Below are 16,548 nucleotides of genomic sequence, written 5' to 3'. Positions count from 1 at the left end.
CTGTAGCTGGGAGTAAAAGGCTTGCAGGCAAGTATCCCTGCTAGTTTTCTTCGCAGTTAGATAAGTGCAATGATAAAGAAAGCGCATGAAGATACCAAAGAATGAGGTTACTCCTGTTAAAGGACTGGATTGTGGAAAAACTTCGGAGTTTCGGAGTAGGAGCCTGTCTGTCCTTTGGGGCAATTTAATTATGAATCTAGTGATTTTTGCGTAATATTTGGAGATGATTACTGGAGAAGTATTTAAGAGAGAACAAAAGATGAAAATACCCTGGGTATAATCTTACATATATAGCTTTCTTTATATTGGGAATTAATGGCCAGTGCAGAGAAAGAAATAGCTGTTTATGAGATGACATCATTTGGTTTGTATGTCAGTATAAACATAACACAGGTATCTTTCTTGTTCTGCTTCTTTTCTATTTCATGTTTTTGAAGTTTCATCACATACCTGCACATACTGAAATATCCATAGGTAGATTTTCTGGGATAAGTGCCTCACTCCTGCCTTTAAATCAGCATGTTTTTGTGCTTTGCGTCATGATAGTATGTTCCACATTGTAGGAATTATCTGAAGACCTATCTGATCAACCACTGTTGATCTATATTTCAAAACTGAGGAATGCTCAATTAGAAGTACTAGCAGCTGAAAGCTTTTATATGAAAAATCACCTAAGAACAGCCTAAGAGTTGTACAGATGTTGCCACCTTTGTACAGGTGTTTTGCCACAACACTTAAGGCTGTTTTTCATTTTGGGAATGACAGTAGTTCTACCTTCATGTTAACTTACAGTTTCTGAAGGTGTGGCAGACTCGAATGCTTTATGTGGGACTCCGTTACTGAGATATTGATGTTAGCATTAAAACCATGCATGCTGATATATGGTAATTACTGTTGAGCAAAGTAGCATGTAACTCTAATCATAGACTCAAAGCAAACTCAGAGTTTGCTTTGCTATCTCTTGATGCAAAAAAAAAAAGAGAGCTTTGCAGAAAAAATTCCTTTAGGGAACATTTAGGACAGCCAAACTGACAGAAAATGCTTTTTTGAAATTGGTTTGAATAAAATCAAGCTCTCGGAAGAGGATCCATTTGGATTATGTCCAATAGATAAATATTCTGTTTAGAATATTAGGGTTGTGCCTGACCCCTCCATACCATCTCTCATACTACTCTTCTACTCCTAAATAAATGGAAAGCAAACTAAAAGTTATTTTTGCTGAAGTGGATATTCATTACTAGAAGATTCAGGTTTCTGTTCAATGCTGTATAGGCTCCCTGTAACTACTGTAAATTGGCAAACAAGTTCTGATATCTGACTACTTTCTGGCAAGTTGTTTTTCCTTTTTCATGCAAACATAATACAAACTATACTAATTCCCAGTTATTGATATACCTGTTAGCTTGCATACAGTTTACTAGTGGTTTTTTTTCCACTTTTCAGGCAGCATTTAACATCAAGCCTTCATCCTAATTTCTAGTGTTAAAACATTTTTTTCTACAGAAAAGTCAGTAAGGAGTTTGAGTTAATAATATACTACACTACATCATTATGAGTTTTATTTGCTAAGTTAGAAGGTAAATTTTGAGGTGTTTAGACTACTTTTAACCTGCAAAAATAATATTCTATAAACTCATGAAAAGTAATGAGACTATTTATTTCTACTTTTGCAGTCTTCTAGTTTAGCAAGCACAAACAGGTTTGTCATTTTGAATAAATACATACCAGTTGTTGAACTGTTGTTAGTTTGATGTGTAGTTTAAAAGTAGCCATTTAGTTTTTAACATTTGATTTTGTTTGTATCTTTTGTAATCTGTGTTCATTTTCTATACATAATATATATAATTTCAGACTGAAATATAGAAATCCATGGGAAATAGTGTGAGGACATTGGAAATATGATTCCTTCAAGGAATAATTCAATAAAATTTAAAATGGAAATGAAAAAGAGATAGTAGGCTATTTGGTAATGTGGTAATAAACATGAAGTGGAAAAAGGCAGTCTTTAAAATAAAACAAGTACTTCCTGAAGTACATACTAATTTGTGCTTGTCCTCAAGAAAGATTAACCCAATATAGTGTTTTGAGAGTTCACATGATGTGTTATTCATCTTGCTATATATAAACTAGGCATTTTAGAAACTTAAATTACTATTTTAGAGTCTTTTGGTGTCAGATCAACATTTTTCTTATAAATTATACAATATGAGATATTGACAGAGTGGAAAGCTAGTGTCAAGGATTACAAACAAGGCTCTATTTTGGTAATGACTTAGCATTAGAAAAAAAATTACTTTTCAAATATCTAGTAAAGTTGCTTGAAGATGCTTCAAGCAAGATTTTCAGTTTAGAAATGCTAACGGCAATTTAAAAAGTTACTTTAAAATCCAATTTATATTGAGATTACTTGGCAGGCATGTGAATTAAAAGACAGAGAACAGAGCCGGTGTACCTTTCTTCTCCAGTAGTCTTTCTGTACACAGTTGATATATTGTTTTAGTGATTTTTATTAAAGGAGTTAATAAAAAAACCCCCACAACCTGTCAAAACTAAACTGTCTTGGGTAAGACAATTTTTGGCAACATAACGGCTTGTGTGAGCTCGATTGATACTTGGCAAACTGGCAGGATATAAGGGGTCACAATAAATAGAAACAGACTCAAGAAAGGTTAGAAGGGGAATCCTTTTGGGATCACAAACAGCATCAGGACCAGGGTATGTTGAATCAAAACAGGTGATGAAAAACAGCTTGTTGAGGGTAGGTGGTCAGCGAGGTTATGGAGGAAGGGGTAAACGGGCATATGAAGAGCCCAGTATTTGATGCTGTTAAGTTAGAAGTAGTGTTTTGAAGACAGGGAGTGTATTTGTGGAGCTGAGTAGAGCATATATAACAACATGTGCTTACTTTGAAGATAAAAACTCAGTGTGTGGCAGGAACGAGAGCTAACAATGTCCCATGATGTGTAAACAGAGGGATTAGGTATAAATCAAGAGAGATAATGTTACTCTGCTGTAAAGCTCTAGTAAGACTGCAAGTGGAATATTGTGTCCCATGCTGGACTTGGAGACTAAAAAAAACCCCAAACAGGCTGTTTTGATCCCTGGAAGGTAGGAAGAGGGCAAAAAGCTTATTTAAGGATTAGAACGTTTGTCTTATGAGAGCGGATTTGAACAACTCTGCATGCTTAGTCTTATAAGACATCAAGTGCAAGAAGAGTTGATTACGGTGAGTAAGGGCTTACCAGGGCCCTGCTGAGACCTGGGAGGGAGGCACGTGCAAAATGCAGCAGCGCCGTGGAGTGAGCAGCTGTGATGGCCTTGAATCTATTGTAAATTTATGATGTGCATTAAAAAGGAGTTTCTTTTCAATACAGCAAGGATGTACCTTATTAATACTAACTGAAGTGACCGCAGCAGGCAGTGCTGACATTTAAAGTAAAAAAAAATAATCATATTGTTGTTGATTCCAGTAAGCTTTCAGCTGGGCCTCTAATTGAGAAATTTGGCTGAATAAAGACCAATAACGAAACTATGATTGACTTTATTCACTGGGAAGGGGTTGCATTTTCATCTGAAATGTATTACAGGATACGACCTTTACAAAGCACATTTCTTTGTTAAAAATGTGCTGGTAACATATTGGGTTGATATCAAGATAACAAGATTGCTCCTTGACTGCTGTGATTCTAAATACTATTTTTCTGTGGGTCTGTCATCAGTGGTGCTGTTTAATATCAGCAATCTGTAAGGACAAAATCTGACTGACAAAAAGATCCTCTCATAGAGAAGGTGGATGCCTGACACGCTGGAAGGAAAAGCTCCAGTTGTATTGGTTCGTAATCAGACTTTTCTTATGGCGTAGGGCTGTGGGAAGGAGCTTTGCCACTACGGTCCCAGTATAATAAATAGTCAAACACTATATCCTTCAGTTGGCCTGTCCATAAGGTACCAGTGCCTTGTTTTCTGAAGCTTTACTGAAGAAAAATGAAACATTTTCTTGTAGTGAAAAAAAGTAAGAGCAAGGTACTGTTATTGATTTTGACAGGACCTTTGAACTATGTATTCTGGTTCTGTAATTCTAATGTTTTGCAAGCTATACTGAATATATTGTTTTTAATAACTATCTAAATTGATCTTGTTATGTTTATTTTAGATGAACTTGCAAATTCATCAGAAACTAGATTGTCCTTGGAAGATCTCTTCAGAAAAGAGTTCATAGTTCATAATCCAGAAGCCAAATGGATTAATGGTAAGTGTATAATCTCTTATGTAATTTGGAAGTAGGTAATAATTTTGAGTATTGAATGATATCACTATCCAGGCACTGAGAAAGAATCAGTTAAAATTTCAAACTCTCTTGAAATTGGCCAGTGTCCCAGTTTTCCTTGTAGTTCTGAATCATGTCTGTTTCATGAATTTTTGAAGTGGCTTTCTAATTTTAAAGCTCCATCTAGTAGACACTCACTAAAATTTTCTGTTTATGCTACTGTCTCAGTTGGAAGCAGTGAAGAATTGTTTTTAAGAACTGGATCTTGTTTATGGATTCATAAAACGATCAATTCAGAAAATTAAATTGTTCTATTAATATCTGAACTTTGGGATTTGAGAACTGGTTCTAACTCTCGTCTGGAATGGATTCTTAAATATTTCAATATACTTGTACAGCTTAGTCATTTTCTGATGTCTACAAATTGTATTTAATATTCTACTTTATTAAATGATTTATAAATGGTATGCAGATTCCCAAAGAATTACGCAGTTTTAATGTAAAAAAGAAAACAGATTCAAACTTTTTTCAACTCATTGAACTCCTTTTCTCTTGATTGCATGGGTTGTTCACATTCTTTCTGTTTGCAAGCAATGTACAAGTAACACAATAGTGACCATCTGTTTTGTGCCATTATAGTTGGATCTTTGTATTATTCCAGGTGTTATAATCAAAGGAATAACAATAGGCGTTGTGCAAAATAGAGTATTGTTAAGGAGTGCTCTATGGAAGGTAGGAGTTCGGAAGTCTGGTGACTGAGTATGTAAATTCAGAATAACTTTGCATGGGGAATAATGATTTAATTACATTAATCAACTTTGGCATTCAGTAATAACTAGAACTGGTTTTCATTTGTAGGAAGCTATATTATTGAATTGAATTGTTGCTTTATGATATACTCTAAAGAATGAAATGGACATAACAAGGGTAAGTGTGTGTCAAAAAAAAAAAAGGATTAAAAGGGAGAAAAGTATGGTCAGTCTTTTTTTCCAGGACCAGCTCTGGTGTTGAGTTACTTGTTATCCTGTAGTTTAGGGGTAAGAGAGGGGTGTTTGTTATCCAGTCAGTAGTTTAGGGGTAATGAGAGGGGAGGCTCAATTTAGTTTCCTGCCACTCCCGTTCCCCCAGCTACTCCAATGACCATACAGTTGCTGAGATGCTCTTACTGTCTTCTTTGGACTGGTTTCTGACTGCAGTCAGTGCCAAAAACTGGTACTGGGTAAGGCCAGAACAGTGCTGTTGCCAAGAGGAACAGTTTCCTGTGTTTGGGAGAAACCTTTTTTCCAGTTAAGACTGTTTGGCTAATTAAAACCTAAAGCAGTTTTTGATGAATTTGTTGTTATCCGTTAAATTCACAAAGCAACTGCCTTCGACCCCACCCTACTTGAAAAATATTGCTCCTAAATTGTCAGTGGATTTGTCAACTCTTATGGATTGAGTTATGGTAAATATTGTTGATACTATAAAACATGTAGTTTATTGTAATTTTTAACTCTGTTTTACAAGCTGTGATAAGATAAAAGCTTCTTTCAAGAGTTTTCCAGATGTGGTAAGAAGAAACGTAGAATTTGGTGCTAAACACTTGGTTGGATACAGGTTTCTTTTGTGGTCTTCAAAGTCCATCTTAAGAAACTCATACAATGGAAGATAATTTTACTAGTATCATGCAAAAAAACGGAAGTTGTAAACGATCTAGTCTAAAAGCTATGAGATTGTATAGTTATGAACTTTTCCATCCATTGAAAATAATACTACAAATACTATTTAATAAAGAAAGGCCCTCTGTTTTAATAGCAGTATAGTTGTACTGATATCCAGTCTTTCTGCAGTGACGGTTTTCTCAGCCAATACAGGAACTCCTAAGCTTGCAGTTAGGTGTTTTCCTGTGTGTATTTGCCAAAGAAGCAATGAAGTCCAGTAGTACCAAAAAAGGGAAAGAATGGACTTTTTTCTTATTAGAGTATGTGTGTGTATGGGAATTGAGGAAATAGTGGGGATAATTAAGGATTTTACTAATTGTTTAGTATTTCTGATAAACACAGAAAAATTATGTATAGGTTTTCTTTTTTTTTTTTTAATCCATTTTCTTTGAAAATTCCCAGTATGGTCAATGAAATCAGTATCTTAGATAATAAACAAAATGAGGAGGAGTCTTGCAAAGCAGCATTTCTGCTTCCTGCTTCTGTTTTATTTTTAAGACCTAGGATAAGATTATGTTTTCCTTTTTGGCATGGTAACATTGCAGTGGTGGCATTATATGCATGGAGAATGAAATATAGAACTTAATATTCAGCATTCATTACTCTGGAGCTGGAGGGGAGCATTTGGCACTTTCTTTGGATATTGGCAGGGTAAGTGCTTCTGGACTCTGCACAGGAAGATTTTAGCAGAAAATAAGTAGCTACATACTACTAGTTTTGCTCCTCTTGGGATAGAATAATTTGTATCCATCTGAAAGTTTTATCATCTTGACCGCCTGGGAAGGGATGGGAATAGAGATTGAAAAAGTGATTCCTGCTGTAAGCAGTTTCTGCAGGGTCTAGAGCATGTTTTGTAGAAAAATGTCTGATTTAAGGATTTCAAGTGCTAGATGAATCACTGTGTTCTTAGGTAAGGTCTAGTATTTAACTGCTGCCACTTAATGAAACTTTCCATACTGATGTTTGAATATGTCCTTATTTCTTCCTTGTTTGCAAGTTCTTCCACTACAAAAATCATCCCTATGTGGTTATTTCTAGTCTACTCTTTAAAAAGAAAAGCTCCTACATACGGAAGTTTTTACAGTCCATTTCCTTTTCTGCTTGAAACTGAGTCCACAATTTTATGTGCTTGCCACCAAAGTTAATAATTATGCAAATGTTTAAAGCTGCAGAGGAAGTGTTCTTTATCTGAGATAATCAGCTCTTGCCAAAGAAAATAAAAGAAAAATTTTGAGCTAGTTTTAAAAGTAACAAAATATGTTCACATTTAATGTAATTTGAAGATGTACCTATGCAGGTATCTTTCAGATTTCCCCCTCCTTTCCTTTTTTTCTTCTTTTTTTGTTTTACTTCAAAGGCAAATTTTTTTAAACCTGACTTGGATTTTTGTCTTTTTTTGATAAGAATTTATAAAGGAAAGAAAATATGGATGATGGCTAGTATTCTTCTTGAAAATAATAGTTTACTAAGCTTTTTCAATTATAAACCTGATCACTTCAACTGGGTTTAAAAGGACATGGTGGAGAGCATACACAACCATCAATCAGTTCAGTCTGTGTTATCTGAAAGGGTGTTTGGTTTCAGAAAGCCTTCCAGTTGCTTGGCATAGTTTTGAAGATGTTAAATGTGAGTACATCTTCCTGTAGCATTATCGATCTTCAGGTTTTCTAATAGGAAGTGAGAATTTAAAATGCTGCCATGAATAATAAAAGTACTTAAATCTGACAGCACATTGCTACTGATAAGGGCTTTGCATTAGATAGCAAAATGGCTTGGTTTACTTAAGTCTAAGTACAAAACTGCAATGTAGTTTAAAATATCCAGAGTAATTAAATTTAAGAAAGCACTGCCGTTAAACTTGCCCTATGCTTTCCCGTGCCAAAAAACTTGTTAAGACACTTCATGTATCTCACATTGCTTCTCTCTTGGATTCTAACCATTTTGCAACAGGGACCAGTCTCTGCTTCAGGCTGGGCGTAGCCTCTTGTTTCATGACCACAGTTTGTTTTAGGAACATGTCTCCTGGGTGTTAGTACAGTACATTTAATGGAAGGTCATGATATGTGATGTATTAGGGCATAGTTCTAAACTAGCTGTATCAGTGACAACAACTCTATCATTGCTCTATTAGTTGTTCATAAACCAGTATATGAATCATTGCTTATTTGCCAATATCGGCAGTATGCAGCTGGATCTTTGAACCATACTGAAGCATTTTTTTCAGGATATTTTCTTAATTTCTCTTAAGTTACTTAGAAACATATATGCTGGCCTGTGAGAAATACTGAGGACTGTAAAGGTTTGCAGTCTAATCCTTAGATCTTTGGTGGTGTACTTGCATCTCTTATTATCAGGGACTCTGGCTGTTAATGACCATGAAATTCAGAATCTTTGCCTTTATTCCTTCTGTGAATATGGGAGTTGCTCGCATTTTTGCTGTTTAGATAATCTTTGCCAACCTTTCGTATATGTGATAAGAGTGCGTTGACTCCTTGCTTGTATTCTGTCAGATGGGTGTATATAGTCAGCCCAGTTATGATATTTTTCATATATCTGTATGAAGAGTGTCAGAGAAGGACCTGAAGTTTGAATGATGGCCTGCAGCAGGCTGTGACCTGAAATCCTGTCTTGTGCTAAAGCTCAGCAAATCACCTGAGTATGTGTGTGTGTGCTTTATGGAGCTGGGAGGGATGTAAGCATCTGCTTAGGATAAAACTTCTGTAAGGTGCTTTGCTGAAATTGTGAGGTGATAAAATAAATATTTCTCTCTTTCTGTCTTGCTTGCCTCTGGAGAAGCTCTTTCTGTATTCAGTAACCCTTGCAACACTGTGTCACAGGAAGAGTGTAGTGTAAGGTGTATGGCAGGGCAGCATCACATCTCTGCAGGCAAACACAGTCCTGCTGATGCAAAAGCATAGATTCTGGAGTAGTGAGGGAGAGGACTGGGGAGGTGGCAGAGACTCCCTCCTGTAGCACCCCACACTTTATTGAAAACAGACTTATCTCACAAGCAGCAGCCCTCTCTGTCTTTGGGAGGAAGAGAGAAAATAAGGAAGTCATGGGTAGTTGGAAGCAATATGGGAAGGAAGACTTTGACACTTGTGGAAAGGGAAAAGACCTGGAGGGGATGAGGTGGCAATTTGTGTTTCAAGAAGGGTTTCCTGCCTCATTGAGAAGCTGCATTTTCTCCACATATCAACCTTCTCCTTGCCTTCAGCCCTCATAAACTCCTGTGCCATGTCAGACAGGAGCTGCTGATCAACACTCTGTGCCTCGAGCAGGCGGCTGCCGGGGCGGGCAGCCATACCTGGCAAACTGCTGCACTGCCGCCTGCCAAACTGGTGGCTGCTGGAGATGGGCGGCCACTGCCCTGTCCCATCCCTGCAGAGGAACAGCAGCTCCCTGCTAAAGCAGGGCTCTGCGTGTCTGTGGAGTGGTGGCAGACGCAGGGAGGTGGTTGGTGCTCACATCCTCTGCTGCAGATGATACAGAAAACCCTAAAATAGTTGGGGATAGTTTTGTCCCTTGGTGTCATCCTGGTGAACACAGTCCTTTTCTTTAACTAATCCGGGTGAGTATAAATGCACCATTTTGATGAGAGATTTCTGGAGAAAACATGTATTTGTACCTCCTTCTTTTGTTGTAAAACCCTGTTTTTGGAATGGGGTTTATCAGTTTGCCCAGCATAAAATTTTAGGTTGTGCCAGCAATCTCAGCAGGTATAACCTGTTTGGATTTAATTTCTAAAGCAAGTAATTTTTTCATGCACATGTTTTCAAGGCAAAGACTCTTCAACACTTCACCCCTCCCCCTTTTACAGTTTTAATGTGTTTCTTTGGAGATGATAATAAACCGGTCTGTCCCAAGTCAGAAATATTTTCACTCAGCCTTGAGAACAGTATCAAGGCAATAGATGTCTGGTTTTGTTTTAACTGAAGCTCTTGTATTTATTTGTTTTATTTTTGTCTTTATATTGTTTCCAGTTTTCCTGTATTAGCTTCAGCAGAGGCATGGCTTTCATTTTCTGAGTAATATTTACAGGTTCTGATGTGGGCATCTTTAATTAGTTTCACACATCAATTTTATCAGCATTGAGGAAAAAAAATGAATGGGGGATGTCCACCCTTTTGAACATCAGTGAAACCAAGGGATTGGTTTATGGAGGAAATCCCTGTCCCCACTTCACATTTTATTTTGCAAACATATATTGTGTTTAGTAGAGTCTCTCTTTTCCGTTTTTTAAAAAAATAAAATAATATTAAACCACTTTTGCTTTACAGCAGTCATTTCACTGCAATATTTTGTAGACTCTGTATTGAAGTTAGCATGGAAAGATGTTACCTGGCTGAAGAAGTATTATTGCTTCTCCTAACATGTTTGGTTTCCTTAAGGTGCAAATGAGACAGTGGCTTCCCATAGATTTATTTGTTGTTGTCCCTAGCACCTTTCTCATGCTGTACACTGCCTTTATCATGAGTTAAATTTGTAGATGGTGGCCTTTGCTTGAGCTGGTGCTTTCTTTGAGTCTCTGTTGGCTCTTGTCTATCCTGAAAAATTAAATAAAAAGTGAGTCTGGGGAAACCTGTCACAAAGATGGTTGAAATTGCTTAAAAAATTGTGGATGATAAAAATGGAAGTGGTTTGGGAAGCACAGCACACAGATTCCACGGTACCACCTGTGCCAACTTTATGCAGGAAACTATGGTTTAAAGCATTTGGCACTTTTTAAAGGAAGCTTTTCCTGTGCATGAGGCAAATATGAACTTTATTTATCAGAGCTGAGCATGTTGTGGTGTTTGCCAATGGATATGGGTCAAGTACAAGAAATCAGTCCACCACTGAGCAATGAAAGAAGACAGATTCTGCTCCAGAAAGTCATTGCTGAGTTGGAATCAATAAACAGATAAATATCTCTATTGGAATTACATATCTATGTGTATTGGTATTACTCTTGCAATTTATGATGGATATTAAGAGTGAACTCCTATATTGTTTTTTTTCCTGTTCCTTAAATTAGATGAGTGCCTGAAGTGGCCAGGCTGGAATGCAGCCATTGTGCACAAGTGCATTTTCAGTGTCGCAGGAGCTGTGTTTGGCATTCAGATATTTAGGCTGTGATAGGATGCATTAATGCTCTGTCAGCGACTTGGGCAGAAGTGAAGAGAGGTGTGTACAGTGGTGCGCTTCCCAGCTCTGCATATAGCTTTCATGATTTATCTGAATCTGTCTGTGCAGACCCTGAAGCTGGAAGCCAGGCCAGGGAGTTGTTTTGTTGCCTGTGGTTCAGCGTGAAGGGTTTATTGCTGAAAGGCAGCAGAGGGTGCTTGGACTTTGATTCCTCGTGCAGGGAAAAGCAGCATGGAGAAAGGCAAGTAAAAAAATCCTAGACAGCGCTGCGATCTTTGGAGGCTTTTAGCTAAAACTCTTCTTTCATAAAAATCTAGCAATGTGTCCCGATCCAATGTCAGGGAAGGTTTCGATATGATCCCAAGAGCGAGATTAAGACACAAATGAGGTCAAATGCCGTATAGTCAAAAGAGTTTTTATTATCAAAAGTGGAAAATGGTAGCGATAGGATAGAATGGAAGAAAAGCTAGAAATTAAGCAAGCAGTCGGGATAGAGTTGCAAGGATAGTCACCACCATGGATCCAGCGGCGTCCCGTCGGCCCTCAGGCAAGCAGTCGGTGGTGGGAGTTGCAAGGACGGTCACCAGCACGGATCCAGCGGCGTCCCGTTGGTCCTCAATCTTCAATTCTTTGGTGAGGGAAGAAAAGGCCCCCACACCACTTGTTTCTAGGGGTTCTTTATAGGGCATATTTCGATGATGTCATGCGCTGCAGGTTTCATTCATCACACAACCTTCGCGTGATCGATACCAGAAACCAATATCTTATCAGCTCCAGCCCAGTTTCCTCCCCTGGATGCCTCAATGGCCTGGTAATCGTCCTTATGGACAGAGGAGTGTCCCGCTTAAACCGGCCATCTTGGAGACAAAGGGCTCACGATGAGCAGTTCACAGTTCCTTGATGACAGCCCAGTCCCTCATACCTAACAATCTTTGAGGCAAATGGTTCGAGATAACAATTCAGCCTCTTACACAGTGGTGTGAATTACACACCCAATTTTTGCCAAGTCTGAAGACTATGCTTTGGAAAATCCCCAGAAATTTTGAAATGATACATAGAGTGTCTCCAGGCTGGCTGATGTTTCTCTCAGAAACTGCTAAAAAGGGGAGTAAAAGTTTTGATTGATACTGTTCCACTGATTAATTAAAATAACTTGTTAAAGAAAAGAATTTAAACAATGTTTTTTGTGAAATGGATTGAATGATTCAAGTCTCTCATTAGGGAATTGAATGGAGGAGTTTGGGGCTGTATTTGCGCTGATGCTGAAGACATCCCTAAGAGCCAGCTGTAGATGGGTAATTGGTCATTCAGGCTAAGGTTGTGGACGTAACCACCCCTGGTATCAGGCACAACGTGCCTTGTGTTCCTTGATGCAGGAATTTTGGCTTCTCAAACAATGACCAATCTTGGTTTAGGAAGAATTTAGATTTTCTTTGTTTGGTTTTTTGGAGGTTTTTTTGTTTTGTTTTGTTTTGTTTTGTTTTGTTTTTTTTTAAGTTTAGGTGCAGTAGTTCTTTGGTTTTCTCTGCATTTCTCTTGTTAGAAAATGAATTTATTAAATATTGCACATGAAGAATGCATGTAAAGCAAAGGATAAATAATGTGAGGTGCATAAAGCTACAAAAGTGTTAATGTGAACAGGAAACAAACTGAAACAAATTGTTTTATGCAGTATTGTGAGTACAATTGCAAATAAGAAAGCATGAAATAATTTGGGTTGCAGCTGTACATGAATGTAACACGCACCCTTAAAAACCAGGATGGGGAAAATCCTAAACTTTTTTTCTGCATGGAAGTGGAGATTTCATTTCATTTCTGTAGGGATTTATCAGAAAAAAAGATGGTCTTTTTCATCAATAATCATTATCACAAAGCAAATATTAATTTTCTTCCATGAAGCAGAGTTGCTTTTGTGCTTCAGATTCAGAGACTTGTCCTTGTGAGTGGATCTTGCCTGTTTAGATGTTGTGGCTCTGCAGCTGTGGGATGCTCACTGGGCTGGCAGCAGAGCTCTCCCCTGTGAGCAGAAGGCCAGAGGGTTAGTGTTCCTCTCATCCTCTGATTCTCCGTCCTGAGGATGAGCAGTTGTATAGCCTATTGCTCAGGAAGGTGTTTTGTCCTCCTTATTAAAATTCTTTGTTTCATGGATTGTAACACAATAGAGTTTTTCCTTCAGTTATTTTTTCCTCTAGACTATATGCAGTCTAGTCTTTAAATAATGTTACTTAGTAGCAAATTTTAGCTGATCTTCCCTGCCCGACCACACTATCAGGATATGCTGCATGCACTACTTTCTGCTCTCGTATTATTGATATCTCTAAGGTGCCACATGACTTGCTTGCTTAGAAGTAGATCTGGGGTAATTTCTGCTCAGATCAACTATGTTAAGCCCCATTGCTACATTGATACTGGTGCCAGTGTTAATGATCGTTAACAAGCATTAAATAGTGCTATGTATTCAGGGCCATTAACTTGTGTCACCATTGTATTTTGTAAATGACTTCTCACTGCGCCTCTTTAGAAATCTCCCTTCCTTCACCAATATTCTTTGTACACTAATACAACATTGTATTAGTCATGACCTCTACACTGTCTGGTAGCTCTCTTCTTCACTTGAGCATTACTGTTATTGATTGCAAAAGTTTTTTCCTGGGTGTTTGTTTTCTGACTGTTTGTTTTTGTTTTGGTTTTTGTTTTGGTTTTTGTTTTGGTTTTTGTTTTTTTCACTAGGCACGTTATACTTCCTCCACAGAGTACCTGAAATTTATTTTCCTGAAGAGGCTTTACTTCTTGTAACAACTGACTTCTAGTTGTATTCATTCAGATGTAGACTGATGCCATGCTTGTTGAAATCTATGGGTATGGGACAAAATCCACAGATTGAGATATAAATTAGGAAAAATGAAATCAAGTATTCCAACTAGTGGAAGATCAAACTTTATCCTAAAATACAGCTAATCATTGCAATCCTTCTTAAAATTTATGTCCCTATTGATTTTTTAGTTATTCCACAACACAAAGCATTATGAATTTAACAGAGAGATCAATATACTTACTTAGAAAATACTTACACAGGCAGAGTGTATCTGTTGTATAAGGTATTGTATTTCAAAAGAGTTTAGCGGAATGGTTTACGTTTTTCAAGCAATATTTATAGATAGCAACCTAATGTTGAAGGGTTAAGTACAATAATTCTGTATGTGAACCCCTATGAAAGTGGACCAGACACATAAATCTTAGTTCTCCCTGTTTGTTGAAGCAAAAGTCTCCTGAGTGTAGTGCACTGATTAGGGTTACTATTCTGGTTACCATAGCAATGTCCATGAAAGGGGGAGACTTTTTCTCAGTAACACGTTTTTGACTAAGAAAGCAGTCCTTAATATGATGAACAAGTATAAACTGGATGTGCTACATCATTATTCTTAGGATGCTGCCCTCTAGGACAAATATTTTTGCTACATGAGCAAACCTGGACAGTAGATTGAGAGTTTTGGAATGATAATAGACGGTGGCTGCTATACAACAGATTTGTGAGTTCCCTCCAGAATGTCACACTTTTTTCTGTTATACATAAAGACTTCAGAGATGTATGTGTTCATGCATTAGTAGGTTTATATACATGTGAAGAGTATTCTTTTCATCATGTGCTTCCTTGTTCTGTTTTCCCCACTTATCATCACTGCTCCTGAGCAGAAGGGTACCTGTTGCCCAGCTGGAGCTGTAGTCCTTTCCCCATGGGTTGGATTTGTAGTGACCTGTTAGTTTTTCCTTTGGAAGCTGCTGTTTATATGTGCAACTGGTTTTATGGTCTTTCTTACAGGCTCATTTCAGTCAGCTCTAATTTGCTCATCAGCAATTCAACTCTCTTCAAAGGAATGCTGCATGGGAATGGGATATACCTTCAGTCGTAGCTGCATGCAGCAGCACTGTTGGCTGATTCTGCCTTGTTCCCATTTGCCTAAAACAAATCCTTTTAATATTCTTCAGTTTTCTTACTTATTTGTCTAAATAGACAGTCCTTTAACAAATGCTCAGTTGTGTTTTGTGGCAGATTAGTAAGCTATACAGTGTTTAAATTAGTTATCTTTAAAAACAAAAGTTTTACATTTCTAATCCTTATGTTTTCTTGTCTGTTCATTTTCTTCTTGAATTAAGAGGTAGTAAACCAGTGCTTTGTATACCATACTGTATTGCTCAAATGCTTACATAATGGATCCATAAAAATTGCATTTTTTAATCTATGGACATATATGTAAGTTTATTACACTTTTAGTCCTTTTTTTCTTTTCTCTCTTTAGTTGATTCCATTGTGTATTCTTTGATTTTTCTTTTCTCTTTCAAATGGCAGATTTCAGAGACACTGACTCATATTTGCCATTCATTCATCCATTTCCCTGGTCTATTTTGCTTTCTGTGCCATGCATTCTTTTTCTTAAATGCATGAAGTGATCTTCTACCTCTGGCGTGGCAAGGCAGTTCAGACGCACAGAAATGGGTACCACGCCAAGTTTATTCTTCAAATGAAAATGTGGTTGGTACTTGAACAATTTTGCTTGTTATCTCTTTCAGTGTGATGGAGAAGGACTTCTGTTTTTAGTATGTGTGGAAAAGTGGATCTATCTATCTATATATACTTGGGTCATATATTTAGGATTCTTGCAAGGGTCTATTCAGTGCATCAGTTCTGTTAAATTTTTCCATGAAGTGTTTGTGTTGAGCAGGAGGAGATGGCACAAGTGTTATACGATTTTGATCCAAACTGCATCTTGTTGCAGGCACTGGAGGGAGAACTCTACCGAGTAAAAGCATAGAACAAGTAACAACAAAAACGTAATGAGAAAAAAGGACAGCAATTGGGTACAGAGAAAGCAGAGACAGGAGGAGGAGAGAGAAGTGAAGGGACAGTCCAAGGGAGAGCACAAAGGCCTGTGTTAGCACTTCATCAGTGCCACAGGACACATGTGTTTCCTATTAAGGACATCTCTTTATTCTGTAACTCCAGGCAGCTTCTGGGAGGACACGTATAGGTGGTGAGAACTTCCACTTAGTCATAGTGTTTCTGATCTTTGAGAGATGAGAGCTGTCCCAGTGATGAGCAGGAGACATAATGCTGGTGCTAAAGGCACTCATGTGATGTGTCAGTCATGCGGCCAACCCCAAAACTGGACCAAAGCCATACTATTGCCCTGACCCTACTGACACAGTGCCTGAGGAGCATCTGGTGGCATGACCTGCCTGCCATTTCATCTGGCCAAAAGTTGTACTTTACAATTGTAGCTATGTCTTCATTTGGGGATGTGTGAAGTGCAGTGAGAACAAAAGTGCTATAAATTTTAAATTATTACATTTTTGATAACCTGATTTAATTACATTTTTAATTTACTGTTGCAGAAATCAAATGTGGCCCCCATACTGTCTGTATGAGACTGTAGAGTTGAGATGAACCAGAGGCAA

The 16,548-nt window shown here is 37.7% G+C and overlaps 1 protein-coding gene across 2 annotated transcripts in view; it reads left to right on the top strand.

Moving 5' to 3' along the window:
* Positions 1–16,548, top strand: part of DPP10 (dipeptidyl peptidase like 10) — a 565,422-nt gene that overhangs the window by 327,355 nt on the left and 221,519 nt on the right. For both annotated transcript variants that reach the window (XM_030018079.2, XM_030018078.2), the window contains exon 3: positions 4,154–4,249. In XM_030018079.2, coding sequence (XP_029873939.1) covers positions 4,154–4,249 — 96 coding nt within the window. The remainder of the gene's footprint in view (positions 1–4,153; positions 4,250–16,548) is intronic.

Source organism: Aquila chrysaetos, chromosome 6 (genome assembly GCF_900496995.4).
Source record: "Aquila chrysaetos chrysaetos chromosome 6, bAquChr1.4, whole genome shotgun sequence".
NCBI lineage: Eukaryota > Metazoa > Chordata > Aves > Accipitriformes > Accipitridae > Aquila > Aquila chrysaetos.
This window is presented reverse-complemented; position numbering and strand designations above follow the sequence as displayed.